Here is a 16,227-nt window from a genome sequence, read left to right on the forward strand (position 1 = left end):
CATGCGCAAAAGGGAGAATAAACCCACTGAAATCAATGGAATCTATTCTCTGCACAATGCGCACAATGAATTTTCCGCATACACACGCCCTATGTGAATAAGCCCTAAGATCCAGGAGGACGGAATCATCTTGACTAAAGTGTTACATTTCCATTCTTTCATAAACCTTTGCAAGTGTGTTTTTACACTAAAGTGTGTATGAAGCTCCCCTCTAGAAGGGCTCCGGTCTGGGAGTGCTGGGATGCCATCTATTAGCGCTCCTGAGCTGCTCAGGATGAGACTTGCTGCAGTTCTGCACCAACTCAGGTAACCTGCTCGGAAGCGTTCACCTGGTGTGTTGGCCAGCAGATGGCGCTCCACCAGCCTCCATAACTCAGTGCCTGCCAGAGGTTCCCTGGTGACGTCAGGATGCTGCTGGCAGGGGGAGCAGGAGCAGAGCCTGCCCACTCCTACCTCCCCTCACACTGTGCGGGATCACAAGGGGGCAGGTCTGGCACTCTCTGGAAGAACTGCTCCAAACTTTTTAAAGTCTATATTTTGGGTCTGTGCAGGTCTGGAGCTTTCAAGGATGGTCCCACTGGTCACCTAGCTGCTGCGTTCTGTGCCCCACTGCTCAGGAGTGCCTCTCACTGCGCTTACTAGCTGGAAGGTACAGGGAGAAGGTGAAGCACAGGCTGACAAAGAGCTCAATTGTGGGAGCTGGAGGAGAAGCAGCAGGCGGCACAGGGGCTGCCAGGCAGCCCCTTTCCTTTACCACATTTGCCAAGCTCACTTTTCTAAGGAACTTTGGATGCTGTAAGGATTGCACTACAAGCAAGCTGCCAGGATGTCCAGGAGCAGGATAGCTGGGGGGCTTGGATATGTCTTGCTGGGGCTGCTGTGCAATGTGCTGGCTCATCAGGCAGCAGGTAAGAGGATCACATGCCACCTACTTCATTGTGCTTGGGCATCAGTGAGTGGGTAGCATATAATAAAGCCCTGGGCACTTTCTGTGCAGCAATACATGGGAGAATAGAGGTGTGTGAGCCCCTCCCCATGGCATTGTTTACCACATGGTGCCCCCAATGATTGGTATATTCATAATATATACAGTGTTGCATCCTTTGTGCCTCTGAAGGCTGTGATGATGATGTATTTCATGTGGGATAACATCTGGGGAGTGTTTGCTGTACGGAGCCCCTTTCCTACATTGTTAGTCCAGACAGCTGGTTTTTCTGTAGGACCCTTGTGTTTAGTTTGGAGGTAGAGAGTGATGTGACTAATTCCTTCACTCATAGGGGTATTCATCTTCTAGAGGTGGTCCTGGATGTGAGGAGAGTTCTGCTGTTGAATGGAGGGTGCAGTGGTGATCTCTAAGTTGAGGGTGCGTTCACATTTGCTGTAGATTTTATCTCAGACTTTAGTGCAGATCAATGGCAGATTTCATACTTTCCATTGAATTCAAATTGAAGGGGTGGAATCTGATGCAGATCTGCTACAAAGTCTGCAAGGAAATCCGCAGCAAATCAGCTACATGTGAACGCACCCTGATACTGTTTGCGGTAGTTCTGGCATTTAACAAAAAAATCAGCCCAAACTTTTCACTGTAGGTGAATATGAAAATGTAACTATTTGTGCAACAGTTGGAATGACTTTCCATCTTTGTGGTATGTGGTGTTTCACGTAAATTCCAAGCTTGGATTCATATTAGATTTTAACTAAGCCTAGGTTCACCACATTTTTGAATTCTATTGAAAGGTGCCATTCTTTTTTTTTGTGGGGTGTGGGGAGGGGGGGGGGCAAATGTATCATTAAAACGGGCACCCATACTTGTCCTGTTAAAGATTTGTAACAAAGGTCAATAGCAGCAGAATGCACTTAGACAGGCGTTCTGCTGCATCCTGTTTTAAAGGTACCTTTTTCTTGTAAAAATACTGTATGCATCAATGTGGTGTGAATAGATCCTTAACTTCTGCAGAATCTTATGTTTTGGCCCACCTTAGTGGGCATCTGTTAATATAACACCCCCTTTATAAGGAAGACCTAATAAATCTGCTTAATGGCCAACTGAAGCAGTAATGGAGATGGTGGGGTTAAAAAGGAGTATGTGCAATATGCAAAAAACACCCCCAGGCTCTACATAAGACCTCTGAGGCCAATCAGAAGCCCCAAAGCTGCTCAAATGTGGGCATATCCTCACCCCATTGACTTGTTTGAAGCTTCAAATGAGTCTAGAAGAAATTATTTACACCCTTTCTGGCATCACTCACTTACATGAAAGCCAGTATTCACCCTTGGCATACTGCAGATCCTCTCGGTCTCATTGAGGGGTATTTTATAAATACCTTAACTTTCTAGTGTCTGTTCTTAGCAGAGATGCCCTTTAACAACTCTGCTAGTATTGTATTGTTGCCTCATTACTTTTCTGTTCATCCTAAAGCTTGACAGCAATGTACTGATGAAAAGTTCAACCTGCAAAGTCATTAAATAATAATGGAATAATATTTTGTTCTCTACCTCCATAGAAAATAGCATATTGCTGGAAGAGGTCTTGACTCATTATTTAAAGGGGTCATTGGGTGCTTTCAAGAGATTGCAGGAAGGTCATAAGTGCATGAAAATATCAGTGCAGATAACTTCTGGGAAATGTTGGTAGTGATAATGTTATCACCAGGGTCTTATCAGCGGTTGCAATAAAGTACTGAATGATGTGGATCAATGATGTGTACTGTATAACATACCTCTCTACAGGAAGGGAGGACAAATACAAGGCCATCTGTATTTGACCACTTTGTCTCAGGTCGGGTCAATTCAGTGTCAATCCATTCAGTAATCCAGGGTTGTCCATACACCCTACTGAGCTGAGAACTCGTAGTGTAGCAGGGGTTTGTGATCCTAGGGAGCAGAAGTGATGTTGTATATTGGAGTTGACATGTTAATCAAATGCATGTTTTCAAAAAAGTTTTCTTCTCCTAGTCCAGCTCTAATCCATTTAGCTCTCCCCGGGAGGTGACAGATGCTTGGACTGTGGACTTCCTGCTGCTCAGCTCCAGGGTCCTGTATTTCTAAGGTCGCTGCCATTTGTTGTATTACCTGGAGGAGGGGGAGGAGGTCTTGCTGCCTCTTGTGTGATGTGAGACATTTGATCTGAGCTTGGTAGACAGTTTTCTCTTTATCCTTTGTTGATTTATGGTGACCCCATTTGAAAGTGCACAGTGGGATGATCTTTTACTTGTGATGATGAAACGTTTAGTGTTTGGGCAATTATTACATGTTTAGATACATAAATACACAACACAATAATATTGAATATATTTTGTACCACAAATACAATAATTTATTTCCTGTTGCTTATATTGTGCCAACATTCACAAGTTCTGTACCGAAATTCTGGCACCAAAACTTTGTGCCATATACCTTTTTATGCCTGCAGTAGTGCCATGTTGTAAGTTCACATGACCACTGCAGCCAATCACTAGCCTCAGATGTAAGTATGGCATGTGACTCCTGAGGCCACTGATTGGCTGTAGCAATCATGTGGATGTACGACATGTCACCACTGCAGAAAAATGAACAAAGATTAGTGGGGTGGGGATCACCATGCGTCAGCGCTGGATCAGAGGGGGATTTTACTGATGAGTTATGTTTGGTTTTTCATTTTATCACATATCTTCCTGTTAGCTTAAGAGGGTTGGGCAAGAAAAAAAGTTAGCCCTATTCACAGGATAGGGGCTAGCCTTCTGATCAGTGGGGTATAGCCACTGAAACCCCCATCGTTCCTGTGCATGAGGTTTCGAAAAGGTGAATAGAGCTATAGTCGCACATGAGCCCTGCTGCCCCATTCATTTCAATAGACGTACTGGAGATTGCCGATTGGACAATCTCTGACCCCACCGCATACAAGACAACTTTCTATCTTGACACAACCATTTCAATTTCTTCAACTCCTGGACAACCCCTTTAAAACTGCCTTGTGTATAACCACGTCATCCACTTTCATTAATAGATAATGGTGCACTGCTAAATATATACTAATGTTTAGTTTCAAGCCTGAGCCCTGTCATTGTTTCCATTGTTACATTCCATGGGTAACCATATATGTAGCTTACTGTCAGTGAAAGCTCTTGCAACGAACTTCGGAGGGTCTAGCTGCATCTGATACCAGGCCCTCTATTTCCTATGTAGAGTTTTTTCCTGGGTTGACATCCGTATTACCTATTTAGAAGAAACATCTTTGTAAATATGAATACAGAAGATGTCCCATCCACTGACTGAAGTTGTGAATGTGTGGAGCGGTGTCTAAGATCTGTGCAGTTCCTGTTTCTCCTCCCGATTGAGAGAATGACCTTGGGGGATGTTCTTTGTTTAATTTACTTTAGGTGACCTCACTTTGAAGATATTTATGACTTTACTTTTAGGATAACATCACTCCAGCGATATTTACCTCCATGTGCGAGTTCATTCACAGAAGAAAGAGACCCGTCCCTTCTTACAGATGTAGTTTGATTTATCTAGAGTTTATGACTACCCAAAAAGAAGAGTCAGATGAAAGCTATTTACCCTAAAATTACTTAAAGGAGATGTCCCGAGGCAGCAAGTGGGGTTATACACTTCTGTATGGCCATAATAATGCACTTTGTAATATACATTGTGCATTAATTATGAGCCATACAGAAGTTATAAAAAGTTTTTTACTTACCTGCTCCGTTGCTAGCGTCCTGGTCTCCATGGTGCCGACTAATTTTTGGCCTCCGATGGCCAAATTAGCCGCGCTTGCGCAGTCCGGGTCTTCTGCTGTTCTCTATGGGGCTCCGTGTAGCTCCGTGTAGCTCCGCCCCGTCACGTGCCGATTCCAGCCAATCAGGAGGCTGGAATCGGCAGTGGACCGCACAGAAGAGCTGCGGTCCACGAAGATAGAGGATCCCGGCGGCCATCTTCAGCGGTAAGTATTGAAGTCACCGGACCGCCGGGATTCAGGTAAGCGCTGTGCGGGTGGTTTTTTTAACCCCTGCATCGGGGTTGTCTCGCGCCGAACGGGGGGGGGGTTTAAAAAAAAAAAAACCCGTTTCGGCGCGGGACATCTCCTTTAAAGTCTACCTTTACTGTGAGATCTTCATGCATAGCCTGTGCCTCATTTGTAGCCTATGCATCATCATCATAGATCCACCAATGTTGTGGCTTACATGGTTATTTATTTTAAAGCTCCCTTTAAAGTGAACTGTCACTGGGTACAAGCTGCATAGACTGTGGGCTGAATGAACCCGGCACAGATATGCCCATTCGACACGTGTATGTTTTATTCTGAAATGCTAATGCGTTTCAGAAAAAAATGTACTTGGAGGTTTGTCTTGGAGTACTCGAGTCAAATAGGCATGTCGTGCCAGGCTCTCCCCTCTGTGGCATCAAGACTGGCAACCCTAGCGTTATACCCAAGCAGGGAGAGGTGCTGTAAGTCTTGGAAGACATGGTGGGGAGAGTCCGGTACGGCCTGCCTCTTTCCTTTTGAAGGCTTAGAAGGTGAGAGTCAGATCATTTTGGGTACTGAGTTCCAGAGTATAGGGAATGGACAGGAGAAATCTTGGAGACAACTGTGTTAGGAGTAGACTAGAGGAGAGTAGACAAGGAGGTATTGTGATTCCAGAAGATTACATGTGGGAAGGTATTGGGCTATTAGATAAGAGACCTATGGAGGGGACAGGTTGTTAATTGTATTGCATATCATCAATTCAAACGTGTTTGGTGCTATATAGTGGAGGAGGTCACCACGTCTTTATCAACCCCTCCCCATTATTCTAGGCTTTGGACTGGCACATAGCTGTGTTATGAATGGGACAAATGGGAGTCCAGGGACATCTGGGGCAACTCATACAGTCTTTACACGAGAAACAGGAGGCTACATTCAGGAACTCCAATGGTAAGGCCTCATGTCCACGGGCAAAATAATAATTCAAATCCGCAGCGGATCACCCGCACGCGGATCCGCACCCCATAGGGATGCATTGACCACCCTCGGGTAGATAAATACCCGCGGCTGGTCAATAAAAGTGATTTTAAAAAAATATGGAGCATGAAAAAAAATGGACATGCTCCATTTTCGTGTGGGTCTCCCGCGGGGACGGCTCCCGCAGGCTTCTATTGGAGCCTATGGAAGCCGTTCGGATCCGTGGGAGACCTAAAATCAGAATATACTCACCTGCTCCGGATCTTCCCTTCTTCGCGGCTTGATCTTCTCTCCGTCGCGGCCGGATCTTTTTTCTTCGGGCCGACACATGCGCGCGGCACGCAATCGGCGCGCCGTGCACATCCGCCGGGCCGAAGAAAGAAGATCCGGCCGCGATGGAGAGAAGATCAAGCGGCGAAGAAGGGAAGATCCAGAGCATGCGGAGAGGTGAGTAATTGCTATTTTCAGCCCTCATGTCCGCGGGGCAGGAGGGACCCGCTACGGATTCTCAATGGAAAATCCGTAGCGGGCCTGATTTTCCCCGTGGACATGAGGCCTAACAAGGAAAAGTTTAGAATTGGGAAAAGTGTGTGCAAAAGTTGCATCTTATCTCCTGCATTGTTTAATTTGTATGCAGAAGCAATCTTGAAGCAATGCAATATAGACAAATCCAATATCGGGAGTCAAGATTGGTGAAAGAAACATCCACAATCTCAGGTATGCTGATGATACAAAGTCAGGAAGATCTTGCAACTACTGATACTAAACGTTAAAGAAGGAAGTGGAAAAAGCAGGCCGCAGGATGGATTCAGGGGATGCAAGAGTGTTGGATGGAAGGGTACAGAGTAGTGTGTTGCAGTAGTCTAGGTGGGCGATGATGAGGGCATGCACTAGCATTTTTGTTAACTCAAATATGAGTTAAGAGCTGATTGTTGCATTGACAGATGCTGATCATCGTGTTCAATATAGTGGTGGAGTTCACTGTTTATTGGAAGTCCATTGTACCATCACATTTCTTACTATTGAGCCAGTTATTAGTCTCTCATACAGACATCTGCGGATGATATAAATTATTTTTTAATAATAGCCACATTCAATGTATAATCCATAGCAGATTCCTTGTTTTTATTATTAATCATGGTGTGTTTATTCGGACATGTAGATAAACTTACAGGTCCAACTCCGTTTTCACATAGTGTTGTTAAAGTGGTTGTAGAAGATTGTGTAGTAGACAAAAACTGACATTTCCCCGTTGAGATTAAGTTTCTCCTTTATTCCAACTGGAAACGATCTGCTATCTACAGAACAATCTCTATTCATGTGTCTTGGCATGCATGTCTTGGTCTTGTATCTCTTCTTTGTTCCCAGTAATAACATTGAGATTGTAACTGTTCCAATTATTCTTGTTTCATCGTCCTCATGTTTGACCTGCACATTTTACTAGGGAACCAATCTTCATCTCTTGGGCCAACATATATTTATTTTTGCTTGGAACAGAAACTTTTTTTTAGACATTGTGATCTTTAGGAATGTCATTAATGAAATGGGAAGCTGAAAGTTTATATGCTTGAAGGTATGTTTACATGAAGTGGTCACCAAAGAGCAAAGCAATATACAGGGTGGTCCAAAGGTATGGAGACACCTCAATACATGGAAACCGGAGGTTGGGTACACCATCCTATGTGTGGCATGTTGCTGAGGGAAAGGGGGCAAATCTGAGAGGGGCTATGTCTAACTTGGCGAACACTTTGATGGCCACCATCTTGGAACCAAGTCAATATTTTCAAATGAGAAGGGGTGCATGTGATATATGTATCTGGTAGAGAATTTAACGAGGAATGCAAATCTGTGCTTAAATATCATGTACATGTATTCCTGTCAAAGGTATTAACAATTGTTCCATGACATGGAACACAACATGATCCACTAGAGGATATGCTTGACATGCTCTCCGATGTTTTAAATAATCAAGACTATCCTCTTCTCCCATTCACAATGAACTGAGAGCAGCAGCTCATCAAAAATGCTTGTACAGACATCCGGGATCCGCTGTTGTGTGTGTGCCACCTTCTGCATTTTCACTATGTAAACCCTGGACTTAACATCATCCCACAAGTAGAAGTCCAATAGCATGAGGTTCTGTCACAATATTTCGGTCAGTAGGTTGGAGATGCAGAAGAGCTCAATGATTTTGATTGTTTTAGGCCTAAATTTTATGGCCCTTTGGTATGGAATGATTATTGTTCAGATGATTGTTGGATAGTGCGAAACTGGAAGATAATCATTCAGTGTAAACATGGTCAACGATTGATTGACAAATTAAGATTTGTTCACTTATTGTTCATCATTCATTTTATGCAGGCAGTTGATTTTGTCAACAGGCAGTTGTTCATCTATGAATGACTGCCTGTTCACAGTGAATGGAGGCGGTCGGCTGGAAGAGATCTCCAGCTCCCTTCACCTCCAATCAGTAAGCGATTGTCACTCCAGTGGGAAAGCATAGGAGCAATAATCTTCGGGACAACTGTTGGGTGCTTAAGTGCAAAAGGTGTTTAGAATAATACGTAAGTGAGTTCTTATAGTTAAATATATATCCGTCCTGAAAGATGGTCAACATCTGTTTTCCATAGGAGGAGCTAGCTCATAGACGTCTCTTCTCTCTAGGGGAACAAAAGATGGAGTGGGTTGAAATCTACTATTTTTAACCATTGGTGCTCCAAACAGACAGTGGGAGGCAGTTGAGTTGCCCCCATACACATTAGGGCGTTGGCAGGTCTCATTAGAATTAGGCTGGCAGCACACGGCCGAATTTGGATTACAGAATCCGCGATTGTCACCCGCATGGATGATCCGCAGGATTCCACATCCATTACCAGGAATAGACTATTCACATGTTCGGTCACATGCGCGGACAGCGATTGCAATTTCTGCTCGCAGCATGTTCTATTTTTGCACAGATTCCGTGTGGATGGCTTCCATTGAAGTCAATGGAAGCTGTCCGACGCATGGCCCTTCCACAATTGACTTTGCAGTAAAGTCACGGATTCCGCGTGATAGCCTAGCAAGGGCACGGGAAAAGCAGGGCTTATTTAAAAAAAGACTCTACTGCGCATGTCCAGCGGCGAGCTGTCCAGACCATCCTCAGTACAGAGAAGTACAGGTACGTGTGGATGCCAGTCAGACACAGGATTGGATTCCGCTGCAGGCTCTCGCATTTGAAAGCGACCCGTTCATATAGAGGGAATTTGCTGATATGTATCTAATGTGGTTGTCCAGCTTTTTTTAAGCTGTTTGAAACCAAACCAATCAAATATTCAGCTGAAGTGCACCCACTGATATCACACCGACCACATTTATCGGGTGAGACCACAGGCCTGGTATATAGGGCGAGTATTACAATATTAGATGCAAACATTGCTTTGATGACATTACAAGATTAGTTGTAAAGACTGGTAATAATTGGAATTTAATCAATTAAATGGTGATTTCTTTTTCCACATTCAGTCTTCCTGCAGGGTATTCTACTTATTTGCAAATGTAACATGAAGGTTGATCTGTGGGGGAAGAGCAGTAAAGAAGGACTCACAGTAGGGGAGAATTAATCACATTTACAGTAACTATTGCTCAGTTGTTTGCAGGAAACCTGCCTTTTTCATGATCTTTGGTGTTGTTAATCAGCATTGTCATTTGTATGGAAATGGATTCATTACTAATTACAAAACTAGCAGGACTTTTGTTAGCAGGGTGTCAAGAGGTGAGTTCCTGTTTTAATACACTATTGATTATTGGCCTATAACGGGTGTCTGTGAAAACTAATAGGTGTTTGAGAGAAACACAGGCTGCTGGTGCTAATATGATAATTGCTGGTTGAATATGAACCATCATTAAGTTTGGAGTTTTTAAAACTTTTCTATTACAGCAATTGTCCAGGAGAGTTACATTTTCCCGGAAAGAGCATCATGCCTACCCATGGGCTGTGTCTTGTATTACAGTTTAGCTCCATTATGTAAGCTGTAATATCAGACAGCCATTAGACATACATTGGTGCTGTTTCTGGAAAAAAGTAGACCCAAGCCTAGACAGTTACTTTAAGTGATTGCATATTATGCAGCTAACACATTGTTATAATCAGGCTGCATTCACACTTAAGTTAGGACTGTCAGTTGTAATTCCGTTTTTGGAGCAGAGAAACTAAATAAAAAGTTAGTTTTGTCTAAAAGAAAATATTCTAAAAGAATCCAGAAAAATTCTATCTCAAGCTAATGGTTATCTACACAATAGTATTCCAGCAAAATGTAAATAAAACTCCTGTAAAATACAACCGGCGTCATGAATCTAGTGGCTGTTATGTATGTCTGTTAGGCCAGTAGGCGGTATTTGTCTATTATGACAAAAAGAGTGAGGCATTAAAAGTTCTCCCCGAATGAACCATATGACTTGTGGAAAAACGCGTCAGGACAATGAATGAGCGACCACCAGTGAAGTAATTGACTTGCAGGGCAAAATAGTGGACAGTGAATGGACTTAGACATTGATAAGTGGGGACGTCCTTGTCAGGGTGATAGCTCAACATTTAGGTAGACAGGCAGAGTACAAGAAATCTGGTACTTAGTACTTTTCAACTGCTGCTTGGATCTTTTCTGACCCACATGTGAATATGTGAGTATGATGTATTCACTTTATTTCACACATGATGACTCTATGGGCATGTGAGCATTGGATCATATTTTAAATGGAAGATTTTGTGATTATCTGATGAGAATTGACAATCAAATGAAAGTTTTTTGTGCAGTTCTAAGTATTATCTGACATCTATGTCTAGTGCAGTATCTCAAATGGATTTTCCTGGATGTAATATATCTGGTGATATTGATATATATACATATAGTTGTAGAGAATTATTTGTGGCTTTGCGGGACCTTTTTTAAGAGGACTAAATAAAAGTTATATTTTACAGGCTTTTTTTTTTGCTGGAATACTATGACGTGAATATTCCGCCAATTAACTGATTTTTCACACAGGCTTAAAAAAAAGCTAGTTCGTCAGCAGCACATCTTCCTGTGTAAACAAGATGTGCTGCCAACAAAAACTATCTGTATAGGTACGAACAGTCTTGGTCATTTGTCCCCATACCAGTGATCATTGGCTATATGTCAACTGTAGATTGAGCATCGATCAACATGCTCTATTGTAGAATAGTGCTCTTTAAAAAAAACTGAAATTTGGCCTGCGTGAAAGGGCCTTTAAGGATTGATCCTCAGAATAGCCCATTAATGTTTGATCAGCTGCAGTTGAATGGAATAAACTGTACTACCACGAGTTGCACATCCACCAATATGGACGTCCACTGGGGCCATATGAACAACAAAAGGGAATGTGGCCCCTAATAGTGCTACTGGGCGGAAATCTCGGAGGTCATACCTCCACCTATGTAATAACGATGGCCTATCTTAAGGATAGGCCTAATGTTTAAAGGGGTTTTCTGATTTTACACACATTAGTGGCAATAGGGGGATGTGCGCATATATATAAAAAAAACAATAATACTACTCCCCCACCACCAAGTCTTTGTTTACTTCAGGCAGCAGCGATAATGTGCGTTGTTTACCCATGTGACCACTGCAGCCATTAGGAGGCTGTCAAAGACCTAATCAGGGGCATCCCATAAACCTGGCTGGCGGCTTCTACATTCGTGGGATGTAACTAAAGTGTCTGGTGATGTCATCAGTCTGATGCTGTGTTGGCGGACTACCAAAACAGCGGTGCGGCGCCATGACGAGTAAATTACTTATATATAGTTTGGGTCACGAGAGCCCCAAGACTATACAAAATAAATATCTCAGAAAACCCGTTTAAGTCCTAGAAAACCAGTTTGGCATTGTAACAGGAGGCAACTGCCTTGTACTTAGTAAACGATTTTATTAAATATAAAGTGTATGTAATATATTGCATTGCAAAAACAGTCGTATCTTCTTACATTTCACAAAACTATTTTAAGTGAACCCAAAAATGTGGCAAAATATATACCTTTGCCCCCCATATCCAACCTTTGGCCCAAACATGCCACATGCACCTCAGAAATATTGCTAAAATACGTCCGTTCCTAACCACGGACACGCTAAAGACGCTCGTGGTCGCCCTCATCCACTCCCGGCTTGACTACTGCAACTCGCTACTCATTGGCCTCCCCCGCACTAGACTCGCTCCACTCCAATCCATACTAAATGCAACAGCTAGGCTCATTTTTCTATCCAGTCGTTACTCAGACGCCTCTGCATTATGTCAGTCTCCGCATTGGCTGCCCATCCACTACAGAACTAAATTTAAACTCCTCTACCTCACTCACAAAGCTCTGCATGGCGCTGCACCACCATACATCGCCTCCCTACTGTCAGTACACCACCCAGCCCGCTCACTCCGATCGGCTAACACCCTCAGACTAAACACCCCTGTAATACGAACCTCTCATGCTCGCCTACAGGACTTCACCAGAGCAGCACCCATCCTCTGGAATGCTCTACCCCAAGGCATCCGGACAATTCCCGATGCACGAAATTTCAGACGTGCCTTAAAAACGCACCTCTTCAGGGAAGCATACCAAATCTCCTGACCTAGCCCCTCGCCCCTCCTTATGGTGCCCCACCCTGTTTGCCTTCTAATAAATGATCTGTACATGAAATTTCCTATTGCCTGTGTTCCCCACCCCCTGCACCTCCTGTACCACCCTCAACCCATTTGTGTCTAACCCAATGTATCTCTTGTTGTATTGTTTTGCATTTATCCATGCCTGAAAGCGCTGCGGAATAAGTTGGCGCTATACAAATAAAGATTATTATTTTAATATCTAGCCTGGAGAGCCTCATATCTGTACTGAGATTAACTTGTCTCCTGTTTGCTCAGATCTTTGCAGTAGGTAGGTGTTTTGATTAGAAGCGGGAAATAATGTTTTTTTTTCCATATCGGGAAAGGGAGTTTTGTTTTTGTTGTGTGGGAGTTTAGAGTGAAGGATCGCAGTCCTTTCTTTTCTATGTCCCTATTGACCAGGAAACAGACAGACATTTCAAGTTGTTTAGTCCCTTTGGAGTTGTTACTCAATAAAGGAAGTTGTTATTAGGCTAAGTATGTCTGAGGGTTATGCGGGGCGCAAGGCTTTCAGGCAGGCAGTTAAACTTTTTCAAGAAAAGAACAGTGTGGAAGTGGCCCACTGAAAGAAGATGCATTGTTTGTCAGTCCCAAACCTTTCTTTTATTTAGCCCATTTGCAAGTTATTTCAGCATACGGTACTTAGATGAACAAAGGCCAATGAATGCAAAGCCACCTCCCCAGATCCTCAAGTGAACACTAAATGTTTGAAGTCCCCTTTCTACAATTCACTTTTTTCTGTGATTTATTTTTGCCCCAAATCATTACAATGTGAACTAAGTTAGTTTAATGCATTTAATGGTTAATGATCAATACAGATCAATATATTTAAGCTTTTCTTTTTAGGTTATATGTCCACAGCATCACACACACATTGTCATTTTGAAACCCCAGGGTGCCCATGCCTATATTGTTCTGCATTTAGGTAAGGTAGGGGTCACGGGGACATGACCACTATTTAACAGGAAAGCTGAAAATATTCTTTAGATTGGCAAGCACAAAAAGTTTATTTAATTTCATTCACTTTCTATGGCAGCGGGATTTCTCACAGAATTTCTGCCCGTGCCCGCCTCCATAGGATTGCATTGCAAAACGCAATCCTATGCGCACAGCCGCAATTTGTCCGCAGCATGTCTTATTTCTGTGCGCTTCTCGCGGAGGCCCGCACAGAAGTGTCAGTGGTGACGGGCCAGCTCCTCTCTGCGCATGCGCCGGCTGTCTGGCAGCCAGCGCATAGCAGGAGAAGGAAAACGTCGGAAGCAGGTGAACCGCAGGCCTCTGCAGGGGCACGGGATCGCAGCTTGCTGTGAAAATTTTCTCACAGCGGGATCCGACCCGGCTTTCTGCAGGCGGCCTATAGCAGAAAGATATTCCAGAGTGCTCTACAGAGTTTACATTGGTCCGGGTCCCAACTAGGGCTTACAATCTAAATTCCTCTATTAGTATGTTTTTGAAGTATGGGAGGAGACCAGAGTACCCCATAAAACCCATGCAAACACATGGGGAACATGCATACATCTTGCAGATATTGCCCTTGCTCAGATTTGAAACTAGGATCCCAGTGTTGCAAGGAAACAGTGCTAGCCACTGCTAAACACATACTTTAGTTGTATTAGATCAGAATAAAGGTCCTGCATTGCAGTGCCACAATTATCCTTGGACTTCATCCCGTATTACAATTGGCCTGATTGTAATGAATGTCAGTTTTGGCTAGATTGACAGTCACGTTCTATTCAATGGACCAAAGGAAATTGGTTTCACGAATCTGAATCTACTTCCAGCCATTTTCATCATTCTAAAATGTTGTAACATGTATGGGGAAGGCTTCAGGGCCATGAAGGGTAATCACTAATCACAGATTAAAACGTTTGTTTCAGCTTACGTCACATTTTGCATAATGTTTGTATATTTCTATTGTCACATCTCATTCCTTTATATAGTGCTAGTTAATGATTCACCTCTTCATCTCCTCACTATCCAATAAGATTCTTTGATATTTTTACTCCCTCCTCAGGCCTAAAATAAAATTCCCTAGAGTGAACCTCAATGCTGAAGATCTGGCGGCTTACTTCCCACTCCCGATTAGCGTTGATCCCCTTCTCTCTTGTACCTCCTCTAATCACTCTGAGCATTTGACCCAATAACAGAAAAGGAAGTTTCCAGACTTCTCTCTTCTTCTCGCCCTACTACCTGCATTAGTGACCCTATTGTCGCTCATCTCCTTAAGTCCCTCTCCCTGGCTGTCATCGGTCACTTCACAACAATATCCAACTCGTCTCTTTCTTCTGATATCTTTCCCTCCTCCTATAGACATGCTGCCATATTCCCATTACTAAAGTAACCGTCTCTTGACTTGTCTTGTGCTGCCGACTTCCAACCTTTGTCTAATCTCCCCTTCATCTCCCAACTCCTGGAACACCTGGTCTACTCTCGCCTAATAAGTTATTTCTCAGAAAACACTCTTCTTGATCCCTTACAGTCTGGCTTTTGCTCTCTACATTTTACAGAAACTGCCCTTACTAAAATGTCAAACAAGCTTCTGAGTGCTAAATCAAATTGCGACCACTCTAGGTGACTCTTCTGGATGTCTCCCCGGCATTTGACACTATAGATTACAAACTCCTCCCCAATATGCTCAGCTACATTGGCCTCAAAGGGGTTGTCTGAGTTGTAAGAACTCTGGACAACCCCTTTCCCATGCATACTTGCTTCTCTGCCATCCTTACCCTCTTACTGTGTCCCACGACAGCATTGGGTTCTTCGCGTTGGTCCCTGTTTATGGCTTCATTTGAGCCCGGTTTATGGGATGCCACAGGAACTACAGTCAATAACAGACTCAGTAATTAATCGAACGCTGTCGCGGGATACAGTGGGGGTGGGGAGAGGTGAGTATATCACCATTAAATTCTCAGCAGCAGGCCTGCTGTCTTGGGGTCATTTTTGATTCTGATTTTTTTTTCACTCCCTATATTCAGTCACTTGCTCAATCATGTCACTTGCACCTCGAAAGAAATCTGAATCTGCCCTTTTCTCACCGTGGAGACATTGAAAAAACACTTATTGTCACCCTTATCAACTAACGGCTTGATTACTGCAACTTGTTACCGGTTGGTCTTCCCTTCACTAAACTCTCTCCTCTCCAATCCATCCCAAATGCAGCAGCGAGGCTCATCTTTTATCAAACTGCTGCATTGATGCCTCCACTCTGTGCCAGTCACTGCATTGGCTGCCCGCCAAATATATCATGCAATTTGAGCTCATCACTCTCATCCGTAAGGCCCTTCACAGTGCCACATCACCCACATCTTTGTCTGCCACCCTACACATGCTTTCCGCTCTGCTAATGACCTTAGACTACATTCCACTATAATCTGAACCTCCTACTCTTGTCTCCAAGATTTTTCCCAAGCCGCACCAGTTCTCTGGAATGTGCTATCCCAGACAGTTAGATTAACTCCAAATTCAGCTTTAAAGAGGTTTTTCAGGCAATCAGTAGCCGGCTATTAATGCTGAGTCGGAGTGGAAGCTGCTGCTCTGACCTCTGTGTAGTGGCCAACGCTTGTAATTACAGGTGCAGCTGTCATTGAAATCAACGGGAGCTGCACCTGCAATTACAAGCATAGCTTTCATTGGTTTCAGTGAGAGCTGTGCCTGCAGTTACGAGT

General features: G+C 43.5%; 1 protein-coding gene across 1 annotated transcript in view; it reads left to right on the forward strand.

Moving 5' to 3' along the window:
* Positions 1 to 463: 463 nt before the first annotated feature.
* The window catches only part of ROR2 (receptor tyrosine kinase like orphan receptor 2), a 156,836-nt gene continuing 141,072 nt past the window's right edge, over positions 464 to 16,227 (forward strand). The window contains exon 1 of the mRNA XM_066604047.1: positions 464 to 908. Coding sequence (XP_066460144.1) covers positions 827 to 908 — 82 coding nt within the window. The 5' untranslated portion in view covers positions 464 to 826. The remainder of the gene's footprint in view (positions 909 to 16,227) is intronic.

Source organism: Eleutherodactylus coqui, chromosome 5 (assembly GCF_035609145.1).
Source record: "Eleutherodactylus coqui strain aEleCoq1 chromosome 5, aEleCoq1.hap1, whole genome shotgun sequence".
Taxonomy (NCBI): domain Eukaryota; kingdom Metazoa; phylum Chordata; class Amphibia; order Anura; family Eleutherodactylidae; genus Eleutherodactylus; species Eleutherodactylus coqui.